General features: G+C 53.3%; 1 protein-coding gene across 1 annotated transcript in view; it reads right to left on the bottom strand.

Annotated features, from left to right (window-relative positions):
• Positions 1-879: 879 nt before the first annotated feature.
• The window catches only part of RSPO4 (R-spondin 4), a 32780-nt gene continuing 8372 nt past the window's right edge, over positions 880-25287 (bottom strand). Inside the window, exons 2-5 of the mRNA XM_045810679.2 lie at positions 3986-4174; positions 3199-3339; positions 1637-1822; positions 880-980 (exon numbers count right to left, since the gene is read on the bottom strand). Of these exons, the coding sequence (XP_045666635.2) occupies positions 880-980; positions 1637-1822; positions 3199-3339; positions 3986-4174 (617 nt within the window). The remainder of the gene's footprint in view (positions 981-1636; positions 1823-3198; positions 3340-3985; positions 4175-25287) is intronic.

The following is a 25287-nucleotide window of genomic DNA, read 5'->3' on the forward strand; positions in this document are numbered from 1 at the left end:
ATGGCCTCCTCTGGGCTGGGCCCATGGTTCCCCCGGGAAGACAGTCCCGTGGGATGCAGTGCTTGAACCCCCAAAGGACATGGGAGTATGGTCAGCTTGGGAAGAGGGGGCAGGGAACCATGAGGGAGGGCAGTCACCGAGCACTGAGGGCAGACTCTGTGGCCACAGGCAGGCACAGGGCTGGCTGTCCAGCCAGAGGCCCCATCTGTGTCCAGACAGGGCATGGGGATCCCCCCAGATCCTCTTCCAGGGGGTTCCCACGGGAGCCCGAGACCGAGCTGTGGAGATGGCCTCCAGGGTTTGGCCTGAGCAGGGGGCCCTCGCAGCCCTGGGTTCCGGGGTCTCCTCTGAAGCAGAAGCAGGGCCGTCAGGACTCTTGCAGCCTGCCTGGACCATGGCCTGGGCTCCGTGCGTGGAAACCCCTTCTCTGTGAATGTGGGGTCAGGACAAGGTCAGGGAAAAGCCTAGGCAAAGACGTTTGCTTTCTTTAAGCAGTAGAGACAACAGCCGGGAGCCAGGCACAGAGGGTTGGTCTCTCAGAGTGTGTGTGATAGTGCGTGCCTGCGTGCGTGTGCGTGCGTGTGTGTGTGAGAGAGAGAGAGAGGGCAGGACACAGGGAAGAACAGGAAGGAAAGCAGGAGAAAAGGAAAAGAAAGGCAGACAGAAGAGAAAGAAGGGAAAGGACAGGAGGGAGGAGAGACAGAAGGAAGAGCAGGAATAAAGGAGAGAGCAGGAAAGGCAGAAGGACACAGGGAGGAAGAGAAGGGTGGGGAGAGAGGAGGATACAGTCCCAGCAGCGGCAGCAGGAGGGGCGGGGGGGGGGGGGGAGCTGCAGGCTTGGGGTGGGGGGGCTGCAGGCTGCAGGCCTGGGGGGGCTCCTCAGGCCGGCGGGCGGGGCCTCACGTCCAGCGTGTGGTCCGGCCTCCTGTCCTTGCGTGGGCGCCGGTCTCTCCGGCCCTTCTTCTGGCTGGGGTTCCTCTCTGCACCAAGAGCACAGGGCATGGTTTCTGAAGCCAGTGCGGCTGGGGAAAGCCCCTCCGTCCATGTGCTTTTGAACACTTGCCCGACACTGAGCACCCCCAGGCTGCCAGCGTGGGGCCCGCCAAGAGATCAGAGGGCTTACTTGGGCTTTATTGAGAGTTGGGGTCCCCTCTTGGAAAGTTGCCTCTCTGGCCCCCGACCTTAGCTCTCACGTTTGCCCTGACTCATCTAAGTGTCCCAACGTGTGTTGAGTCCAAGTGTGGCCACGTGGGGAAATTTCTTTTATTTCTTTTATATGACTGATTTTTTAAAAAAATGACCTGTGCAAGGGGATTACATTATCCATGAACTTTGGAGTCATAAAGAGGGTGCTCTGAAATCCTTGTTTTAAAAGGGAGGCGGTCATTCTGAAAGGGCAGAGAAGTCCTGATGAAGGCAGGCACATATCCCTCCCGCAGCTGGGACTGACCCTGGCAGGGAAGCCTGCCTTCAAAAGGACACCAGGGAGGGCAGGACTTAACCCACGGGAAGGTATGGCTCATCTTGGACTTTCGGGCTGCCCTACAGGGGCTATTTGGGCAGGTGATCTCCCTAGCCCCCCAGCCCCCCCCCCAGGCCCTGCCTGCTGCAGCCCTGAATGCCGGCTGGTGCTCACCTGCTGGGCAGGGCCTCTGGATGGGACACTTCCTTGACTCAGACAGCACCTGGCAGGTTGCTGCCTCCTCCGGCCCGGCCCGGCTGGCCTCCCGCACCCGGGTCTCCAGGCCCCAGGCCGAGCCACATGTCTTCCCGTTGTGCGTGCAGGGGCTCCAGCTGCCCCAGGGGCCCAGCTCACATTCTTCTGTAGGGTGGAGAGAGGGACAGACAGACAGACAGATCGGGTCAGCTGGCAGGGAGTGTCCTGCAGATCCCAGGGCAGGGTCGGGGGGGCCTGAAGACATCAGCTCTCACAAGGAGCAGAGCGGAGACACTTCACTATCTATTGATGATGATGGGGGCCTGGGAAGAGCGCCGGACTAAAGCATCCCGGGCCAGAGGCAGGAGTGACTGCTGGCTTTAGAGGGGAAGGCTTCCTGGAGGAGGTGACAGAGGAGCTAAAGGGAGAGGAGGCGATCCAGGAAGCAGGGTGCAGGCAGGTGTGCACAGCCCCGGGGGCCTGGGGACCTTGTCTGAGGGAGGGCAGCTAGAGTGGGGGCAGGGGGAAGGCTGCGAGGGGGAGGGCAGGCCAAGAGGCCAGAAGGTCTCCTGGGAGACCCTTAGGGCCAGGACATCCTTTGACCTTGATCATGTGCCTGGGATGGGCTGTGGAAAGCGGAAGCTATGCCTTGCTATTGTGAAGAAAAACGAGGTCATGGGACAAGAAAGTTCTCAGTAGGAAACAATTTTGAAATACATATAAATGTATATATGCTTTCCTGAGTCCCTGAGAGGTAGGCAAAGAACAGGGCAGCTATTAATTCCCCCATTTTGCAGATTAGGCCACTGAGACCTAGAGCAGGTAAGGGGCCTGCTAAGGGAACAGAGAAGGGGCTCCACATCAGAACATGGCAAGTGTTTAAGATCCACTTGGGCCCAGAAACCAGGTCTCCAGACCTGAGAACAGTGGTCCTCCTGCTAGATATGTTCCTTCGCCAAGCAAGGGCTGAGCACCTCTGGTGTGCCTTGTGCTGTGCCAGGCACTAAGCGGCGGTAGGCAGAGACAGACCCGGCTCTGGAGCCCGGAGAGCACCACCCCGAAACGTCAGGCTGGAAGTGCAGCGTGCTAGTGTGGTAGTGGGGGCAGCACAGGCAGCTGCCGGAGCCCAGAAGACGCATGGGTCCCAGGGGCCTGAGGGACCCAGAAGGCTTCCTGGAGGAGGAGACTCCTGACCTGACGCTTGAAGGAGGGGTGGGGAGATTAGCCAGGCTCAGGGAGGGGCAAAAGGGAGACATGAAAAGGATTTGAACCAGGTCTGTCTTATTCTCAAATCAGTGCTCTTCCTGTGAACTCTGGGGCCTCCCTGGGTAATAGCCACAGAGCTGATGTCACTAGTGACAGTGATCATAATAATGGTGCTCACGATGGCTCCAGTGCATTGAGGGTCCCTGTGTGTCCCTGATGTCACCTGTTGGGCCTCCCAGCACCACGTGACATTCTCCTATGGTTCTTCCAGGTCCCCTGACAGCCCTCACCAGCCCCGCAAGGGAAGGAGGCAGGGCGAGGAGGCCCGCACTCACCCTGGCACTCCCGTGTGCTGGGCTGGGCCACGGTGCCCAGCGGGCAGGTGGGCAGACACTTCCCCTTGTACAGGAAAAACCGCCTCTTGCACTGGATGCAGAAGTCCTGGCTGAAGCAGCTCTCACACGTGGCCCCGCATTCTGCAAGAGAGCCGGCATCACCCCTGGTGAGAGGAGCTGCCCAGAAGGGGGCCCTCTGTGCCTGCCTGAGGTGGAAAGGCCTTCGAGCAGCCTGAGCTCTGCAGCACCGGGGTCAGGATTCAGTCTCCTTTGAAGCCCACACCTGTGTGGGAACTGCATTCGAGAACTCCCTTCTTCATCTGCACTGGGGTCAAGATTCCCTTCCTCATTTGAGCCAGAGCTCAGAGAGGGCAAGTGACTTGTCTAAAGTCACACAGCAAATCTGGGCTGTAAGTGAGGACTTCCTGCTGCATTTCCATCAAAGCTCAAATGTGGTCATGACTTCTGTCAGGTCACAATGAAAATTAGAGTTAGGATACCTTTTCCTATTTGAGCTAGGCCCAGAGACGGTGAGTGACATGCCCAAGGCCACACAGTGAACTAGGCTAGATAGAGGTGAAGGGTTTTCTGCTCTATTGTGCTGAGACCAGCGGGGGCACTGACTTGCTTAGGGCTTCTGAGCCAGCCTGAAACCGAGCAAGTATCTGAGAGTCTGGGCTCAGGCACGCGCCACTTGCCCTGCGGCCGTGTTGGGGTGAGAGGTGGGATGTGAGCCAGAGGTCTCGGGAGCCCAGCGCTAGCACAGGACGAGGGAGGAGCCACGTACTTTTGCACCTGTTGACCTCTTGGCCGCGGACGCCGAAGTAGCCGGAGGGACAGTCATGCACGCACTTGCCGTACTGGCGGATGCCTTCCCGGCGGATGAACAGAAAGAGTCTCTGCTGGCAGGTGGAGCAGCCATTTTCCTCTGAGCAGATGACACAGCCGGTGCAGTTGCCCCCCGGACCAGTGCCCACTGCCAGCCAGACCAGGGTGGACGGTGGGGGACAGTGGGAGAGAAAAAGTCAAACCATATATGTGAGCAACTCAGACTGCATCATGGGGCATATTAGCTGAACACATGGCCACCCAGACAAAGCACTACATTTCCCAGACCCCAATCTGGCCAAGGGGGTATAAGCTAGAGCAGTGTGTGCAACTTCTAAGAAGCTGCCTTAAAGGGCAGGGACATGCCCTTCATCATCCCCTAATCCTTCCTGATGGGTGGAATGTGAGCACGATGGCTGGAACACATGCAGCCACTTTGGATCATGAAGTGGGAACCATGTGTTGAGGATGATAGAGAAATAAGAAAAAAGAGCCCGGGTCCCCGAGGAGGGTAGAACCGCTATACCAGCCCTGGTCTGTCCGTGTAGACTTACAGGAGAGAGAAATCACTGTTTCATTTAAATTATTGTTATTTGGAGTTTTCTATAACTCACAGGCAAACTTAACCTTTACGGAAATAGTGTGTGTTTTTCAGTGTGTGTGGGGGGTGGGCTTGCATGTGGGGGTGGGGGAGACCCTCGTCCTCCTGCTTTGTTTCTGAACAAGACTCCCTCCCTCCCGTCACCATTATCAAACGCTCCCAACGTCATCAATATAGCGGGCTGAGGGGAGGAAACTTTTGTTGCCCCAGTGTCAGCAACCAGAACCCAAAGCTGGGAAGAAGGAGGCAGAGAATACCCTAGAAAGAGAGCCTCTCCAAGGCATTGCTGCTATCCTGACCATCACCTGATTAAGCCGACCACTTAGAGAGAGGGGCTCATGGGAGTTCCGAGTTGTCAGCCTGGGGCGGGGGTGGGTGGCTATGGCTTTCCCTCGGTTCCTAATTCCCAAAACCAACCGAGAAGAGAGGCAGGGTGCCCCTTACAGAGACGGGGTGCCTGCAACAAGGCGTGGCCAGCTTCTCATGCCCCAGTTGGGCATTCATTTCTGTTGCAGCCCTGCAGCCCTGCCCCTTCCCGTGCCTCTCTGAGCAGAGAACAGAGGCCAGGAGAGAAAAGGGCAGAGCTGAGAGGAGAGGCAGCAACGGGACACACTGTTGTCGTTCACGGCAAGCACGAGGGGCTTCTCAGCAGCAAGGGACCCTTAGAAGTAGCCGGGTTTCAGGGCTGATGCTGCGGCCTCACCCAAGCAGGCTGGCTGCTGGCAAGTGTCCCAGCAAGAGGCAGCGGGGAAAACCACTGGAGGTAGGAGCTGGGGAGAGTCAGAAAGTGCCCGGGTGTCGTGAAGGACCGAGCAGCTTCTTAGAGGCAACTGGGGACACGTTAAACTGTTCCGCGTTTATACCCCATCAAGGTCAGACCGTTTAATAAACCAGTAACACACCTTGGCTCGCCTGAGCCCACAGCCACCCAGCATAGGACATTCTTGACTCTCCAGCTCTGCCCCCCCACTTTCTATTGGTGCCTTATCTGCCTTTTAGAGAAATTCCCCATTGTGTGAGGACCTGGAGAAGGGCAAATCCTGGTCCCCTTCCCCCCCCAGAACAGAAACCAAGGAAGTCCAGCCCTTCTTCAAGTTGGCGGTGATGGGCAGTGACCAATCAGATACTCATTCCTGTGACCCCAAGTCCTGGGAGTTGGACAAAAAGAGTGAGGGGCTATGTGAGGATGAGGGTCATGGTGAGGTGTGCCCAGACCAGTCTGGGCCTTTTCCGCTTCCCCACCCTCCCGCTCTGGGATGGGTCCCGCCATTTCTCCAAGTCTGATCTCCGGCTGCCTGGATCCTGTGAAGCCCCACATCCGGCTGATCACTCCCGTTGCTGCAGCTTTCACCCGAGAGCCCTGACTGGTCCAGCGGGCTCACGAATGCCCCTGGGAAGAGAAACAGCCACAGAAGAGCAGAGTAAAGGTTGTGTGTTTTCAAAGCTGTAGCCCCACAGGGACCTGAGGGCAAAGAGAGAGAGTGTGATGTCATAACAGGGGTCCCCAGGGCCAGAGAGAGAACATCAGCTGAGAAGAAAACAGAGCCCAGACCTCCCACCCAATGGGAAACAGGTTCAATGTTGATAAGACAGAATTATTATTATGGCAAGGATGAGAGGAAACTTTCCTTTCTGATGGGAGTGTAAATAAACCCTGGAGAAAAATCCAGCAACATCTAGTAAATTTGAGGATGTGCCTTTTCTGATCACAGCGATTTGGCCCGTGGTGTAAGCCCTAGAGCAGGGCTTCTCAAACTCTTGTATCAGCCTCTCCTACAGGTCCCGTTACAACACATAGCGCTGGGTTCCACCCTGAGTGTCCGCGTGTCTGCCTGAGTAGATCTGAGGCGGGGCCGTGCTCTCAGAACCACAGGCACAGAGAAACTCTTGTGTCTGCGCCCAAAGAAACATGAGCAGAGATGTTCGCTGCAGCATCATTTAATAGCAAACAACTATAAACACCTGTCTATCAAAAGAAGAGAGAAGCACTCCGGGGTGCAGTCCCATACCTCAGCCATATACCACATATAGGACCCACGATGCATGACTGAGGCGGAATTGCAGCTGTCCTCACAGATACCTCTCAGAGACAATGCTGACAGCGAAAATGCAAAGTGCACAATGAATCATAGAGGAAGAAGCCATTTGTATAGAGTTCAGAGCCCTGCCAAACGAGACTCTGGGACATATATGATACTAATATTTGTATTAAGAGTAGATGTAAGGGGGGCGCCTGGGTGGCGCAGTCGTTAAGCGTCTGCCTTCGGCTCAGGGCGTGATCCCGGCGTTCTGGGATCGAGCCCCACGTCAGGCTCCTCCGCTATGAGCCTGCTTCTTCCTCTCCCACTCCCCCTGCTTGTGTTCCCTCTCTCGCTGGCTGTCTCTCTCTCTGTCAAATAAATAAATAAAATCTTTAAAAAAAATAAAAAGAGTAGATGTAAGGGACTGATAAACACCGAATTCAGGATGTGGCTCCTCCCAGGCAAGAAGTGGGGAAAGATACGCAAATGTTCATTGTGGTTTTTATTCTTGACTGTAGGTTTGAAATACTTTACAATAAAAATATATTTACAAAAATGTTTAGCTTCTATTGTGTGGGGGGCTTGGGGAAAGGATGGGGGAGGGAAGAGGACTATCTTCTACTCCTATCCCTCCCAGCTTCCTTCCCCAAGCCCTGGCCCATCCTCAAGCTGACATTTGGGGGAAGAGAAGGTGACAGAAGTTCTGAGAGCCGTGGAGACCTGCAGCCATGAGCCCTATGTTAGTTATGCTCCCAGGTCCGTTCTCTCCTAAGTAAGGGAACCCTTAGGTTTAGCCAAAGGCATGGCTTCCAAGAATAAAGACTACATTTCCCAGGCTCCTTTGCAGAGGTATGAGGTGCGGTGCCTAAGTTCTGACCAATCGGCTTCAAGGGGGAGTGTCCCGTGCCACACTCTGGGAATGACCTTTAAAGAAGGGCGGCTCTGTTTTCCTCCCCTTCTTCCTCTGCCTGTGGGATTGCGGACTTCGAAGCCAGAGCCAGGGCAGATGCAGGGGGCAGAGGGACCTGGCAGAAAGGCCGTGGTGCGGCCATGCTAACCCAGGGCTGTCTACCTCAGATTCTTGTATAGGAGAGGGAGGAAAGTGTTGCCCCTCTTGTTTAGGCCAGTGGAACTTTCTGACAGATACTGAAGACTGCATGAGCATGGCTGATGCTGTGGGCTCTTCAGCCTCGCAGGTGGGCACAGGGTGACGTCAGTGGAGACCAGGGTAACTCTCCTCAGTGCCTTGGTGCTATGTAATCCTGCTGGACCTGAGATGCGGCCCCACAACAAAGGGCAAAGGGACCCTCACCTGGCTTGAGGTGATCTCTGCCACCCGGCGGAATAGGAGTTCAAAGTAGAAATTAGATTCAGTTAGAGAAAAACAGAATAACATACCCTGCAACTGAGTGTGTGGACAGAGACTCACAGCCGGCACGAGTGACCTTGCCCACTTGGCAGATGAGCAGACAAGCTCAGGGAGGTGAGAGGCACTCCCAGGGTCCGGCAGCATGCATGGAGGCGGGGACCCCGTCAGCCAGCCTCCACTGCCCACGTGGAGCATTCGTTCAGGGCTCCTGTGTGTCAAGCCGAGCCTGGGGCGGCGGGGATGAGCCGTGCATGGCCCCCGCCATCATGGGACCTCACAGCCGGTGGGAGGGCTGAAGCCCACAGGAGTGGCTGAATGGTAACGTAGACGGGACAAAGCAAACTCTTTCTAACGGGTCTCTGGCAAGAGCTTAGGAATCATTCAGCCCAACCCCTGCGGTTGCTCTGGGGATCCTGAGACCACAGGGGTGGAACCTTCCCCAAGGTCAGGTGGCCAAACGGCAATGAGAGCTGCAGCATTATTTGTAGAGTGACATTTCAACAATGCTGAAGACAGAAGAATCTGATAAGGAGCCTCCTCTGACCTTGGATGGGGTGTGTGTGTGTGTGTGTGTGTGTGTGTGTGTGTGTACACATTGTGCATGCAGGGGATGGATCTCAACTGACTTCTTTCAAACTTAGGTGTTTGAAGAGGTAGCTTTGCCTCCTTTCGCGTCCTTGTTCCTGGTGGTGGGCTAGGGTGCCCTCTAGTGCCTCTATATTGTAATGGCACCTCTAACTTTCAATTCTGATGGCTTCACTCTGGCTTTTCATCATCACATCTCTGTAACTTGTTGGAAAGAGCAATGCTATTTCTCTCCTCCCTAAGGTCATGGGTGTAGAGACTTGAGTGATAATTCTACGAATAATAAGTGATGACCACGAGAGTTTGTACAATGCTGCTTTAGAAAGATCCAAACGTAGGGGCGCCTGGGTGGCTCAATTGGTTAAGTGTCTGCCTTCTGGGGCGCCTGGGTGGCACAGAGGTTAAGCATCTGCCTTCGGCTCAGGGCGTGATCCCGGCGTTATGGGATCAAGCCCCACATCAGGCTCCTCCGCTATGAGCCTGCTTCTTCCTCTCCCACTCCCCCTGCTTGTGTTCCCTCTCTCGCTGGCTGTCTCTGTCTCTGTCTCTGTCAAATAAATAAATAAAATCTTAAAAAAAAAAAAAAAAGTGTCTGCCTTCTGCTCAAGTCATGATCCCAGGGTCTTGGGATCAAGTCCTGCAGCAGGGTCCCTGCTCAGTGGGGAGTCTGCTTCTCCCTCTGCTTCTCCCCCACCCCCTCCAGCTTGTGCTCTCTCTCATTTACTCTCTCTCTCAAATAAATAAAATCCTAAGAAAAATAGAAAGATTCAAACATGATAGTTCTTAAACTTGACTGTGCGTAAGAATCCCCAGGGAGTCTTGTAAGGTGTCTCGTTCGGGCCCAGGAATGTACGTTATAATAAGCCCAAAATAAACGTAATAGGGATTTTGGATGCGTCTTCCCTGCTCACCATCTCCTTTTCCTGACAACCAGACCTGGCAACCATGCTTGAATTGCATGACCCTGTCCTTTGGCCAATGGACAAGTGGCCAGTGGACAGACTGAACTAGGGACTGATGGCTCTTCCTGCCTGGTCAATTAGACCGTCTGTCTTGAGAATTTTAACTTCGGGCCAGCAGTCACTGGTCTGGGTTGGCCTCTTGATCTAAGGACATTTGCAGGAGGGCAGGGTAGTGCCCATGTGTGAGAAGCTTCGGTGGGCACTAGCATCTGTGGCCCCTCTCTCTGCTAACAGAGACCCCATCCGTCTGCACTCTCTGACTTCGAGGTTCATGTGGAGTCTCTCCAGCCAGATGCACTTCACCCCAGGTCCTCTTGACTATAGTGGTTGGTTCAGACATAGGCACACGTCTCAACAAGATCTAGTCTTGAGATTTCTGGGGGGGGAGTGGTTAACAGGTGTGTGTGTGTGCACACACATATGCACGTACATGAATTTTCTTTTCCACTCCATTTGGATTAGGAAGATGTAAACGAGAGCTGGTGGGGACCACATGACAGAAGGGTGTCCGGAGAATGGAGGCCACAAAGCAGCAGCATTGCTAAGAGATTGTGTGTGCACCTGGATTCACCCTTGGGAGGGTCCTTAAATTCTCTTCTTTTCTCAAGCCACTTTGGGTTAGGTTTTCTGTCACTAACAACCAGAGACTCCTGACTAATACACAGAAGCAGAGAGAGAAAGAAACACATCATATGCAGAGAGAATAAAGCAACCAGAAACCTCATGGGCCCCAAAAGGCAAAGTTTCTGACCATCATAAGCCCAGGTTCCAGTTCCCTCAAGGCCAAGGGACCTGGAGCCCCAGCCACCCAGCCTGCCTACCATGGTTCCCAATGGGCCTTGGGTTTTAGGGAACATGCTTTGAAAGCCCCTCGCTTCTTTTATACCTCAGCTGTCTCCTGGCCTTCAACACTGGCCTCTCCCAGCTCAGGTGCACATTTCTAAATGAAAGCATTCGAGCTCTACCTGCAACCCCCTGGGTTTTCAGGGGGCATCAGAGGGGATGGCACCCCATGTGATTTCCTTTATCAATTGTCTCCCATGATCACAACCATCCTCCCCCACTCAAAATACCAGGCCCCAAATGCATGACCCTGTTTTACTCCAGCGGTTGGATGGGTTTGGAATGACATCTGAGTCACTTTGTCTTTCCCCAAGCAAATGACAGCGGAATGGATCACATCAGGCTTGGCAGTTTCCAAAGGGACGCAGGCTTATAGCAACTCTGAATGCATGCGCTAGCCCGGGGTTGAGCGATCCGTTCATCCATCCATCCATCCATGCACCCAACCAATAGTACTCTGCGACGGGCTCTATGGTTATGTGCTTTGGGGAGCAGCTGTGTGATCATGGGCAAAGTGCTTTAGCTCTCTGAGCTCACTCTAGTGTAAAAGGGGGTGATAAGGCTTATCTTGCAGGGTTGTTGTAATTAAAAGAGGCGGTTCCTGGAAAACTCTTGGCTTTGAGCCCGGCCCAAAGCAGGCCCCCCCATACGCTGGATACACTGTGGCTATTGTTGTCACATTGAAGCGATGACCTGTTCTGTGCCTTCAGAAATCTAAGGACATGTGTTATGGTGCAGGTGCCCAGGTTCCAACCCTGGCTCCACCACGCATGGAGTGACCTTGGACCAGTACCCTCATCTCCGTGGGCCTCAGTTTCCCCATCTGAAAACCTGTGGTAGCAATTCCTACCCTCGTGGGCCTTGATAGGAGGTGTGTGCAAACAAAACAGCGAGTGCCTGGCACATAGTATGTGCTTCTTTATCAGTATAAGGTCAAGTTCCTTTCCTGCTCCCTCACTGTCATGGCCCATGGTGGGATGTCAGGCCCCACTTGGACCCTCTTCTCTTTCACAGGTGAGCAAACAGAGACCAGAGGTGCTCCTGGTCAGCAGGGCCCAGGGAGATGGTCTTCAGGGCCGCCATGAGAAGAAGTATTGGTCTTGGGTGAAGGGTGGGTTTATCCTTTCTGTTGGGATCAGGGAATGACCTGTGTCTTCCAACAAGGGTTCCCAACCTCTGGGTGACCCACAGCCTGAGAACAACCCCAGGCACCTCATAGCAATAGGAGTCAACAGCTCAACGTTTGCGAGGGATCTCTGTATTTTTTCCATTTGGGGATTTCAAGTGGATTCAAGGGTCATCTCTGCTATATCATGCCTCCCACCCACCTTCAGCCTGCAGAGCTTTCTGAAGGGGGTCAAAAGGCAGAAGGTGACATCTAAGACCCCGAAGATTACATGTTCTCCCAGACAGGTTCACGTCCTCAGCAGCCCACAGCGAGTCTGTCTCCGAAAAATCTGTAATACCCAAGTTGAGAAATCCAGCCCCACACTTAAAACAAAACAAAACAAAACAAAACAAAACAAAACAAAACAAAACAAAACAAGAAACAAACAAAAGAACCCTAATTTGGATAGATGGCTAACATTAAAAAAAACAGATTTCACATAAAAAGCTGGAATTTGGACCTCTCTGGAAAAAATCCGAGTATCTACCAACGCTGGGCCTGCATTCCCATAAGGCAATAATTGATTGAAGTTACACAGCCGGGCACAGGCTCGCCAGGCTGCCCCACCATTCCCTCTAATGATCCCCGGCACTGAGGGCAAAGGTCAGCTGGCCTGTATTATCATCTTTGAGCCTCCGTTTATCTCACACCCATCTCACTCACTGGTGTTAGGAGGCAATGTAGAGCAGGGGTTCTCAAACATGGGGGGCATGCATCCGATTCACCTTGGACTTGTTAAAACACAGCTGGCTGGGTCTCCCCCATGGGCTGGTGATTTGGTGGGTTTGGGCCGGGTTTGAGAACGCGCACTGCTAACAGGTTCCCAGGGGCTGCTTGTGCTGGTGGTCCTGGGACCACACTCGAAGACTGGAGTCGGATTAAGAGCCAGACTATGTGGGTTCAAATCCCAGTTCTGCACCTTATCCTTGCCCATATGACCTTGAACTCGTGCCTTAACCTCTCTGGGCTTCTGTTTTCCCACCTGTAAAACAAGCGTCATACTGGCTGACCTTCCAGGGGACCTTGTGAGGACCCCAGCAGGCCTGACACCGACGAGGGCTCAGGATCATTCCTACTGCCACCTGCCACGCGTCTGGGGGAGTCTGTGATTTGGGACTTGCTTGGGCAATCAGTGCAGAACTTTTTATTTTGATGTCAACATTTTTGGGGGGTGGAGTTTCTTCCTAATTGGGGTGTGCCCAGGGAAGTGCGCCTAGCATGAGAACATCGTGTGTCATGGTTGACTGAGGATTTAACACAGCTGTCCCCGAAGGCCTCCCTGGGGGGTGCGAAGGATGGGGATGGAGAGAGACTGCTGCCCCTTGCCCCAAGGCCATGCGACCTGAGGAGGGCCAGTCCCTGCCCTGAGTCCTGCTCTGTCCCTGGGAAGGATCCAGAACCATGGTGGAAGTGAGGGGGCTTGCAGAGAGCGCTGGGCAGTGTGTCCTCTCATCCTCGCCTGGCAGTGGGGGACACATGTCACTGATGACCAAAGGAAATAAACAACATCTGGGCTCCCGCCTGTCCACTCAGGCCACCACATATGGGAGGCAGTCACTGCCACTAAGCTAGCCCGCGGCACATCCCTGACTGGGGGGCAGATTGCACCATCCCCAGCAAGGAATGGGCCCTGGAGAGGACTCCCAGCCTGTAGTCTTCCACGGGGTGCAGGGCTAAAGGTCTCCAGCCCCCTGGCCTCTTCTCAGTACCCAGGGGGGATCCTAGAGGGCCTCACATTCAGCAGAATGTTGGGGTGGTCTTGGTTTTGGAGGCTGACAAACCACCACTTCCTGGTTGGGTGAGCTTAGGCAAGCGGTTTCACTACTCTGAACCTCAGTCTCCTCTTCTGCAAAATGGGGACAATAGCAGCAACCAGCTCCCAGACACTTGTCTGAAATGACATGAGCTCATCCATGCAAAGTGCTTAGCACAACCCATGGCAGACAAACGGACACTATTTATTATTCTATTTCTGTGAGAGACATGGGAGGCGCCCCAAGTTGCTCCGTCGAGGGCCGGGGCACAGTTTGGAGTGCTCTCCTTCAAGTTTCCATAGCTTTGCACTTTGTCCTCAGCGAACTGCAGCTGGGGTGGGAGGGCCAGGTTCACACATTGCAAAGGAAGTTGATGATGTCCCTTTTCCACCCCTGCCGGGTGAGCCCCAGGAGGGCAGGGAAAAACCACAGCGCCCCACGCAGACGAGTCAGCACCTTGCTTTCGCTCATCCTAATCATCCTGACAAATACTGCCCCTCCCAGCCTCAGTCTTCCCAGAGCCGCTCACCATCCCACGTGGAGATGCTGCAAAATTCACTGGAGAACTACCGTCATACCCATTCCAGAGAGCAGACAACTGAGGCCCAGGGCAGTGCTGCTGCTTGCCCAACGCACGTAGTAGGAGGCGCAGCAGACAGTCAGCCCCGGGCGGGGTGACTCCAGAAGCCGAAAGCTTCACCTCGAGGCCACGCTGTCTCCCAGGTGCCAGTGTACCCCCTGCCTCCCTCAGTCCTCCACGCTGAACAACACTGCCCCCCGGCCCCCTACTAGGGCCTTGCCAAGTTCCCAGTGCTGTGCTTAGGCCACTGCCTCCTTCCACGTCCATTTGACCTTGACTGAGACAGGAAGTTGGCACGGCTGCCCAGTACAGGCCGTCCGGGGACTGAGCCCGCCTCTTCGGCAGGTGTCCTTCATTCTCCCCTCTGCTGAGCTCAGCCCCGGCATGTGGAGCAGGTTAGCACGTGTGCCTTCACCCCGGGGAGCGAACACCTGTCTCCATTGTTCTTCCTTCAGGTCCCTTCCAAACTCTCTCTGAGGGATTTTCCTGGTGCCCCCACCAGGGCTTCGGGAGGCGGGAAAGGGCCCGGCCCCGCTCCAGGCACTGATCTGGATCCAGAAGGAATGCTTTACAGACCCTGGGGGGAAGGCAGGATGGGGGGTGGTGGGGAGCCAGGGTTCACACCCATACCTGCTCTTTCCCAGCCCGTGGTGATCCTTTGATTTCAATCCACTTAGAATCGCCTGGCGCTGCTTATGAAAAGCAGAGGCGCCACTGCCTCTCCATACGTGGGGTTGGTTGAAAGCTTATGGCCGTGTGCCCGGGGCGGCACACGGAGTGCCCAGGGCTCTTGGGTGCAAAGGTAGATTTTGATACTAAAGTTCTGGGGTGGGGTCTGAGATTCGGCTTTTCTACAAAGCTCCCCCGGGAGGCTGATGATGGCTGGTCCCTGATCTCATTTTCAGAAGCAAGGAGGTTGGCGTTGTTATTACTCCTCGTTATACAGGTGAGCCGACTGAGGCTCAAAGGTCAACCCCTGGACAGAGCGGAGCTAGACAGATTCCCCAGACAGCACCTTGCCCTAGGGGCCTGATGATGCATGAGAGGCCGGGGTAATATTTGCAAGGGCAACCCGGCTCCTCTTACCACTCATGGGAGGGCCTTTCCAAGTAGCCCAAGTTGGGGACAGTCCCAAGTTCAGCAAGGCAGGAAGGGGAGGGACTGGGTTTGTTTGTGCCTGAGTGTGCATGCTGCTGGGACAGTGGTGGGTGTGGGCAGGCAGGGGAAACCCACCTCAAAAGGTTTCTAGTGCTCAGGGTTGAAGCATGAAGTCCCTGCCCTGTGTTGCCCCTGCCTGGCCCTCCTGCTAGGTTCAGAGCAGGCTGCTTGTGCCTGGCACACATACCCCCCTCACCAAACCAAATCTCTGCTTCCCTTTCCCCTAACGAGCCACCCTGCCCCCCACGGAGGCATTCTGCTCTCCATTAACCACTCATCAAGGGTGGTCACACTTGTGTTCCCCGTGGGAGCCCCGCGGGTACAGGGGAAAGCCACATTACTGACCCTCAGAAAAATCATCATTTTTTGTAAAAAAGGATTGCTATTGGATCTCTCATCATTCAGCAAGCCACATGGGGGGTAGGAGCAGCCAGCGGAGACTGGGACCAGGTGGCTCCTCTGGGACCCATCTCCCCAGAGCTCAGCTCCCTGTTATCCATGAACATAGATCACCATGCAGCCGTCCCGAGTGTAAAACTGTCAGGAAATCAGTCTGCCTATAGCATTGGCCCCAAACTGTCTTGCATGTGAAAGTGGCATCCTGCTGTCAATTATGTGAGATCGTGTAAGAAACTGTCTTGCCTTGTCGTACACGTGCAACGGTCACAAAATCGTCAAGCAGGTGCAGTTGCCATTCTTTTGAAAAAAAATATTGAGAAAACAGTTCCTTTTCTCTTTCAGCTACAGGCACAGGCTTGCCATGTGAACGTCCCTGACAGTTTGCTGCGACGCTTGGAGCCTCCGTTTCTTCTGTACGTACCTCACAGGGATAGTGTGAGGACCAAATGCATTGTGCTCAGAACAGTGCGGAGCAGGTGCTCGAGACACCTCAAGCCCCTCCCATGAACGGCGCCTCCCAGCGGCAGGTGTGATTCTCGCTTGCGCATGGCCATAGCCCTAGCGCCGGCAGGGTAGGTGCCAGGTACACAGCAGGTGCTCAGTGAGGGCTTGTTGGCTGGGGTGGACTCAGACAGGTTCTGGCTCCTCCCAGTGCTGGCTCTCTGGGGTTTGCTGTGTTACCTTGGGCAGGTCTCGTTCTTCTCTGATCCTCTCTAAACCCACTTGGCTGCTATGAAGTGGCCTGAGACCTGCGTACAAAGTACCTGGGAGTGCTGGGGCTCCATCAACCCCAGCTGCTAATTCCCATTCCCTCTCCTGGGGCGCTTAGGATTCCCCATTGCTCTTTATTTGTGGAGGCCTCTCCCGGCTCTTTGGGAGGCTCTAAAACTTCAGCTCTGGCTGAGTAAGAGGGCGTTTGCCGCAGTTAGGACCCTGGTGGGACGTGTCCAGCCAATCTGGAGACCCAGTGCCACATGCCGTGGGAGGGGGGCCATGCCCTGGGGAGGATGTGAATGCCAGCATTCCAGGGAAGGGAGGGGAAGCTTTCATTTTGTTATTATTTAAATTCAATTAGCCTACATATAGTACACCATTCGTTTCAGATGTAGGGGAAACTTTCTAAGAGGAACTGGAAAGCCCGGATTCTGAAGATTAATCTGAGAAAGGTCCCAGGTTTGACAGTTCTACAAGCAACCTCCTTTCCTTTGTCCTGCGGAAGTCCTGTGGGTGACAGAGTGCAGGGCTGGGGACCAGGACGGTGGTATCTGTCTCGGCTTGGACTCAGACTCCTTGTATGATCTTGGCAGAGTTCCTCATCGCCCCATCCCTCAGTTTCCCCAGCAGAAATATAAAGGATTGGTCTTGATAGAGGGCTTTTAAGATATTTTCAGGCAAGGAAGGCTTCTTTTTCCCGTAATGAGATGGGATATGGGCGCTGAGTTCATAAGGCGGGTAAGGTTGGAGCTGCTTTGCTGAAACCTGGCTGGGTGTGAGGGTGAGGATCTTGAGTCCGATCCTTTTGGTTCCCGTCACCCACTTCTGGAGGCAGCATCCCCCCCCCCCGGGGGGGGGGGCTGGGATCATCTCTAAGGACCGTCCAAGCCCCGAAGTCCCACAGTGCCAATGGCGGGGGTGGGGGGACGTGGCAGAGCAGTTAGCTGCACTGGCTGGAGACAAAGACTGGGTTCAAACCTCCACCTGACCTCTCTGAGCCTCAGTTTTCCCATCTGTAAAATGGGGATTCTAACTGTCTTCTTATGTTGCTGTGACGGTCCAGTAAGTTGGTGTGTGAGACGGTTGGAACAGGGTGTAGCAGACCGTAGGTGACTCACAGTGGGGTATCTGTGAGTGGTGTGCGGCTCCGACAGGGCCAGACTGTCGCAACAATCCTATGAGGTGCTATTATCTCCTGTTACAGACAAAGAAGTTAAGGCACAGAGAGGGTAAGTAAGTTGCCAGGATCCCACAGCTGATCAGTGGCAAGCTGAGATTTAAAGCCAGGTAGTCTTAGGAACTGGTGGTTTTTATAAATATTAGGGACAATCTAACCCTCAGAACAGGCCCAACATAAACACCCTCCTCACCTCATAAAATTAAGCCCAAGAAAGCTTTGGGTATACGATCAGTGCTCAGCACAGAGAAATCCTGGGGCCCCACTGCCAGTAAGCATCAGGGAAGGGGACCAGGCCTAAAAGTCAGGGCTGGTCTTCATGCCAGACCCTGTCCGTGTTCCAGGGACAGCATCAGCTCCTCTTAGCCAGCACCCTGGGGACCAGGAAGTTCCGAGGGGTGACAGGGTCAAGAATCCAGTTGGGCCTCCAGGCATGGGTTAAGCGTCATCACTGACCCAATGCTGGGTCTGGCCTCTTCCCACAGCCTCCCTTCCCCTCTCAAATCCTAGCAGAAGGGACAGAACCCCAGATGTGGACTCTTGTCTCAGACCTTTGGGCCCTAGGGCAAGTTCCTCCCTGTCTCTGAGCCTCAGTTTCTCCATCTGTCAAAACTCTTTGTGCATAAGGGTCCAATATTCATTTATCCGTCCTCCCACCAGGCAGGTATTTCTTGAATACCTGCAATGTACCAGGCCTTTCCTAGACTCCAGGAACATAAGGGTGAAAACAAGAAACAAAAAACCCCCTCTTGTTTGCTTTTATTTGATTTATTACACAAAATTAAAAGACAAATCACAGACCCGTTGAAAGATTTTGGAAAGATGCACAATATGATTCTAGACTGGCAGGTAAATTTCCCAGGCTATCTGTCTTTTTCAGCCCTCCTCCCAGCGCCACGCACAGTGCTGGGTACGCCGGGTGCTCTGTAAGTGTTTGTTGAATGAATGAATGAACAGGACTTATCTTGCTGCTCCAAAACTGGTGACAAAGGGTGGAAACAGTCTCTGAGTCCTCCCCATTCCTGCCACCGTGTTCTAAAGAGAGCTGCCTCCTGAGTGTGAAATTGGGGCCTGACACCTGCCCCAGGGCTTAGTAGGGGGGGGGCAACTACCTTTGCACTCCCCCGCCACCTCCCCAGCCTGTGTAAATGGATTTCTTTTTTCTTTTCTTTTCTTTCTTTCTTTCTTTTTTTTTTTTTTAGAGATTTCATTTATTTATTTGACAGCGAGAGAGACAGAGAGAGAGAGGGAACACAAGCAGGGGGAGTGCGAGAGGGAGAAGCAGGCTTCCCGCCGAGCAGGAGGCCTGATGCGGGGCTCGATCCCAGGACCCTGGGATCGTGACCTGAACCGAAGGCAGATGCTTAACAACTGTGCTACCCAGGCACCCCTGTAAATGGATTTCTGAAGAGGATCCCCAAAAACTGTCCCACAGGAGCTGGGGCAGGGCTGGATGCTTCCCCACCTCCCTAAACCCAGCTGGGGTGGCAAGAGAATCACTCATCGTTTAGCAGGGACCTGAAGACCATGGAAATGACATTTCATTCCCTGATGGATACACATTTACTGACTCCCCATGTGTACTGGGGAGAACAGCGAATGAGTGAGAGCTGGCGAAGGGGCAGGAGCAGGCCTGGGGAAGCCTGCACTGATACCATTTGTCCAATTCTCTGCCAAAGGGACTGAAGAAGACAGTTGATCTCGATCCGAGCTGTAGATTCCCAACCCAAGGAGGCAAGAGGCTGTGGGGGCACCAAGGGGTGGTGAGGGAGCTAGGAAGATAGGAAAAAGGAGAGCCCATGCTCCTTCCCCGATAAATCACACTCCTGCCTCAGTGACGACACCTGAGGGGTCGGGGAGCATAAGGGAGGCATAGGAACATTTGGACCTGACCCCCTGCCCTGCTGCTCACTGGTGATGGGGCCCCCAGTTTATTCAGTGCGGAGTGCTGCAAGGCCACAGCAGCACCAGAGAAGTAAGAGACTGTTGTCCCTGTCCCCATCCCTTTTTCTGCTCCCCAACATGCAAGGGAGGGAGAGAGCATGACACATCTCTCCACAGGGCAGATAATGGAGTCAGGAGCCAAGTCAGGGATGGGAAAGAAGAGAGCTTGGAATTAGATCTATGTGTTTAAAATTTAGCACTGGGCTGGGTTTTTTAATGCCAGAAAGCTTAGAGATCTGTCCAAATAATTAAGGAGTAGGTTTTAGAGATATAACAGAGAATAAGAGAGAGGGAGAAAAAAAGCACATGTCATGTTTGCAACCCTCTGTTACATATTCAGTCTCATCATGAAGCCACTTACACACAGTAGGCCAAGGGTTGTCATTCTTAATATACAAAGAGCTCCTAGAAATCAATAAGAAAAACAGGAACAACCCAAGGTGGGAGAACGGGTAAAGATATTACAAGTAATTCAAAGAAGAAAGACAAATGGGCCGGACACCACAGGAAGAGCTGTCCTACCTCACTAATCATTTTCAAAATGAAGATTAAAATAAGAAGGAAATATTACTTGTGACCTATGGGATACAGAAACTGTGTAAGACTGAAGTCATCCAGACCCCCCTTTTGAGAAGGGAATTGGGTAGTGTCTATTAAAGTTTAGAATTTGTAGGATGAGGGTAGTGATGTCATTTTAAAGATGGTGCCCTGATGCCCAGAGAGAGGCAGGTACCGTTTAGAGCCCCCCAGGTGGTCACCAGAGGGCAGGGCTGGAACCCTGGTTACTGGAGAGCTGCCATTGGCCCTTTATCTCCAGCCAGCTGGTCCTGTCCCTTTGGCCTTGTGTACCATCTGGCCCCTGGCACCTGACTTGGAAGGCTAGGCCTCCTCTGCCTGCCGCTGCCCCGGGGCTGAGGATGGCTGGGGCTGGCTGTTGCAGGGGACGCCCCTTCCCCATCAGTTCTGCTCAGTAGTGAGGTGCACAGGGTGGAGGTGGGAGCCCAAGGTTTGCGATCAGACAGGCCTGCTCTCAACTCCAGGTCCCACTTACCCGCTGGGACAACTATTTAACCTCAGTTTGCTCACTTATAAAATGGAGACAAACACCCACTCACTGGAAAACTTGTTCCTTCCTATCGCGGGCCTCTCTGTGCCAGGCACTGTTCTAGGCACTGGGGACACATCAGCGAACAAGAGGGTCCTTCCCCTCCGGAAGTCTGCTTCCTTTTTTTTTTTTTTTTAAATTATATTATGTTAGTCACCATACAGTACATCCCTAGTTTTTGATGTAAAGTTCCATGAATTCATTACTGTGTATAACACCCAGTGCACCATGCAATACGTGCCCTCCTTAATACCCATCACAGAAGTCTGCTTCCTGAAGGAGAGAGCGATTATTTGCGGTAGTGACAGGAAGTGAATGAAAGTCAAGAGAGTGATGGGACGAGGTTCTGGGCCAAGAACGGCCTGGCTGAGACATACAAGAGAAGTATTCTTGGCCCCGGGACCAGGAAGCACGGAGGTCCAGAGGCCAGAAAGAGCTTGCTATGGAAGAGGGCAGTGGCAGGGCAGAGAGAGCCGTGGCAGGTGAAGTCGGGAGCCCCGGGTTGTGGGCTTGGAAGCGGTTTGCATGGTCCTGGATCTTCCTAGAAGCAGGTGAGGGTCTGCCGGTGCTCCAGCAGGTGCTGAGGGGGAGGGGGCAGGGGGCAAGAGTGGGAGCCAGCCGGGGTGAGGCTGGCGGTTTTCCAGGTGTTCTGGACGAGGCTGGTGGCCGTGGAAGGAGGCAGGGGGGACAGGCACGCTCTGCCGTGGGCTCCAACGAGAATTACAAGGTAAGTGGCCCAGTCCTGGTGTGGCACGTGGTTGGTGCTTACAGATCCGTTACCCAGCCTTAGATCTAAGGAGACCTGATCTGAGAATCCCAAACTGCGTCTACACCACAGCCTCCTCCGTAAATGCCCAAATCGCTTTTGCGTCCCCTTGCCATCACTTCTGGTTGGGCCTCCTTGCCCTGCTGTCACTCTTGACTTCCACAGGCCGCCAGGACCAGGTCCCCGTCCTGGGTCCCCTCTGGCTGTGAAGCAGCCTCGCCGCTCAGTTGTGCTCCCTGCCACTGCTGCACACGCCCTACACTCCAGATGCCGCAAACCCCGAGGCCCCGACACGGTGGCTTCCTAAGTCAGGCTCCAAGTTGAGAAAAGGTGGTGAGTCACAGTGACATCTGCCCAGGCCCAAACCCCCACCCCAGACCAGCTGTCCGGCAGCGGGAAATGGGGAGGGGGGGGAAGTGCCAGGCAGGTGGGAGCCCAGGTCACACACCCGTGGGTTTGGGATCCCAGCTTTGCCACCTTGACCCGAGAAGGCCCCTTGGCCTTTCTGAGCCTCAGTGTCTCGTCTGCAAAATAGAATGATGCTCTCCAAGGGTTGTCCGGAGGGTAAAGGCGGGTAATAACCCACAGAACACCTGGCCGTGTGCCCAGCGTATATGCCAAAAGCACTCACCAAACGGGAGCCAGACTTAGGCTTATGCTCTGCCCTGGGCTTAGCTAACCCAGTGCTGGCACAGTGAAAAGGAGCTCTTTGGAGCCCCCAGCCTGGATTCCAACCCAGACTCTGTGAGGGCTGTGGGAACCTGGGTAACTGACTTCCTCCATCTGGGTCTACTTTCCCCTTCTGTAAAATGGGTACCAAGCTCCCAAGGTTGCAATGCACACAAGGCACCTGGCCCATACTAGGTGCTCAATAAATGGTAGGATGCCAGGCGGGAGGGACTGAATGGAAGAAGGGGAAACAGGCACAGCATGTGTGGCGGTAGCAGGAGCACAGGGAAAATGGGGACACTGATGATCTTGGCTCTAAACCTCTCATGGCACCGAGGCATCGTCTCCACCAAACTGAAACCCAGGTGGTCAGAGGCGTCTGGGCTTGCACAGGCCAGAAAATTTAACATCCACTGTCAGTGGGCCTCGGTTTCCTTATCTGCAAAATGGAACCCTCCTTCTTCCCCAGTTAAAATCAGAACAAAGGTCTGGAACCAAGATGAGCAGCGCGGAGCCAGAGAAGCTGGTCACTATGAGCTCTGGCAGGTCCTCGAAGGGACCAGGACTGCAACTGCGCAGAGCCCTGCTAATGCTGGCTGAGGAACCCCTGCCACCGTGGCCCTTGTGTTAGATCGTCTCAAACGCACCACGGCTCTACAAGGCTGGGGTTACACATTCCCCATTTTCACGGAGGAGGAAACAGGCTCAGAGAGATGGTGTGCTCAACCCATGAACTCACGAGAAGTTGGGTGGATGCAAACCAGAGTCCAAGCTCCAAACTGCTGGGGGTCCTGCCTCCCGGATGGCCTGTTGGCCACTGCCTGCGGACTCCTGCCCTGTGGCTCTCCAAAAGCAGAGGAAAGCCCTTGAAAGCCATATGTCTCTCAAGGCCCAAGGTCAGCCCAAGGGGGCCCTGAGCTGTTTGTGAGGACAGACAGGAGGAGGACTGACTCCAAGCAGAAGGGATGATCTTCAGTGAAGTCAGCTTTGCACACAAATGTCCTGAGTGCTTGTATTCTTTCTTCTTCTGGTGGTGGAGGTGGTGTATGGTGTGGATACAGGAGAATAAGACGATCCACGAACTCTGGCCCTTTAGCCAAAGCAGCTCTGGGAGAATGGCAGCCTCGGACTAGGGCTGCTCGGCCCAAGGGGAGGACTCTGAGCCCCCTCGGGATGCCCTTCAAGCCAACGTCACTGTCTCCAGGGGCAGGGGCTCCAGCTGCCTCTCTCCTACTCGTATGTTAAAACCCACTCTGGTGGGCCCACCACTTCCATTAGTCCGGGGCCCCCAAGGACGGGGTTGGTCCGGCTAACAGCATGTGCCAGCTGGAATGCAGTGACTAAGAGGACATTCAGGGACAAGGGTGAACGGAGAAGCATCACCTGCATTTGACACTTCCAGAAATGTGCTTGGGAGGGGCTGAGGCCTGCTGTACCAGGACCGTCAGCATCGTCAAGGAAGCAGGGCTCACAGAAAGGGTGGTCCACTGAAGGGATGGAGAATCAGGGGCTCACACCCTTCTAACGAGACCTTCTTATTAGCACACTTTCTTTCTCTTTTTTTAAAGATTTTATTTTTAAGTCATCTCTGTGCCCAATGTAGGGCTCGAACTCATAACCCCGAGATCAACCCCGAGATCAAGAGTCACACACTCCAACAACCCTGCCCTCCTGGAGCCCCTTATAAGTACATTTTCTAAGATCAAAAAACCCAGACCACAAGGCAGAAGAAAACCCTCTCCCCCAAAAAACTCATACGGGATTTGACCACGTGAACATTATCATAAGTAATGATTTCTATTCTCCAAATGACATAAAAAGTTAACAGATGGGTGTCAGACTGAAGAAAAATATTCTCAATGTCAAAACCGACAGGGGGCCAGTATGTAGGCAACACAAAGAAGTCCTATAAATTGACAAGAAAAATTCAGGAAACACAATAAAAAAGTGGACAAAATAAAAATAAAATATAATAAAAATAAAAAAAAATAAATGAAAATAAGCGGAATGAAAATCAAATAAAAATAATTAAAATTGACAAAATGTAAAATAAATAACCTTTTAAAACTAAAACAATAAAATAAAAATAATTTAAAAAAACAAAATGCAAGGGGCTCCTGGGTGGCGCAGTCGTTAAGCGTCTGCCTTTGACTCAGGGCATGATCCCAGCGTTCTGGGATCGAGCCCCACGTCAGGCTCCTCTGGTAGGAGCCTGCTTCTTCCTCTCCCACTCCCCCTGCTTGTGTTCCCTCTCTCGCTGGCTGTCTCTGTCAAATAAATAAATAAAATCTTAAAAAAAAAAAAAGGAAAAGAAAAAATGTAAGAGTAAAATTAAAAACGAATTTATAATGTAAATTTAAACACATTAAAATTAATTTTAATTACAATTAAACATTAAAACTACTAATAATGAAAACTTTAAAAATAAAAATTTAAATGTTTACATAAAATAAAAAAGAACAATTTTTAAATAAGTGAAATAAATTTAAGAATCAAATAAAAGGCTGGCAATCCATAACAATTTAAAGAAGAAAGAAAGAAAAAGAAAATACAAAACAAGAGCAGGATTTTGTACGACTGGTGCTGATAATGTGCTATGAATTAAGGAGTCTGATTGACTCAAATGCCTGCCAGAAGGGGGACCGGGGAGGAGGAGGAAGGAAAAGCATGTCCAAGAGACAGCATCTGACCGCGTTTTTCCAGGCTCTGTGGGCAAAGGGTAGGACGTCAGGCCCCACGACAGCCTCATCCACAAATAGCCATCACATCATTTATACATTTATAATGCGCCAGCACCACGCACGTAAAGCACACACATCCTTCCATCCTCGCCGCTGTCCTCTGAGGTCCGGGTTCCTAGAGGAGTGAACAGAGGCTCAGAGAGAGCGGTCATGTGTCACAGCCACACAGCATTTAGGACCACTCCACCCACTGAATCTGGGCTCTTTAGAGTGACCTTCTTTTGACAAGTTAGGTCTCCTGAGGACTTCCAAGCACAGGCAGGGACGAGTCGGACATCAGGCTGGAATGTTCTGGACCCTAGCAAGAGCCAGCCTCCCCCGGTGCATGACGGTTACCGCCATTAATTGAACACCTCCTCTCTCTCAGGTGGGTTACATGCATCCTCTTGAGCCTGAAGACCATATGAGGTAGATGCTATGACTGTCCCCACGGTACCGACAGATGACACTGGGATTGGCAAGTGGAATATTTGCACGCAAGCATGGCAGTTCCAGAGGCGGGAGCCGAGCCCAAATCCCACCCTCCCCGCCTGGCACTGGAACTCTCAAGAGCACCCCTCGTATTTGCTAGAAATGTCCTATTTCCAAGTTAGCCAATAGAGGCACAGAAGGGAGAGATGACCTGCCCAAGGTCACTCAGCTAGTGAGCGGCAGAGCCCACGGCCTTCGTGACAGCCCACTGGCCTCCCACTGCTTATCTGGGAC

This window comes from Ursus americanus, chromosome 22 (assembly GCF_024610735.1).
Source record: "Ursus americanus isolate L20-20 chromosome 22, mUrsAme1.1.p, whole genome shotgun sequence".
Lineage (NCBI taxonomy): Eukaryota > Metazoa > Chordata > Mammalia > Carnivora > Ursidae > Ursus > Ursus americanus.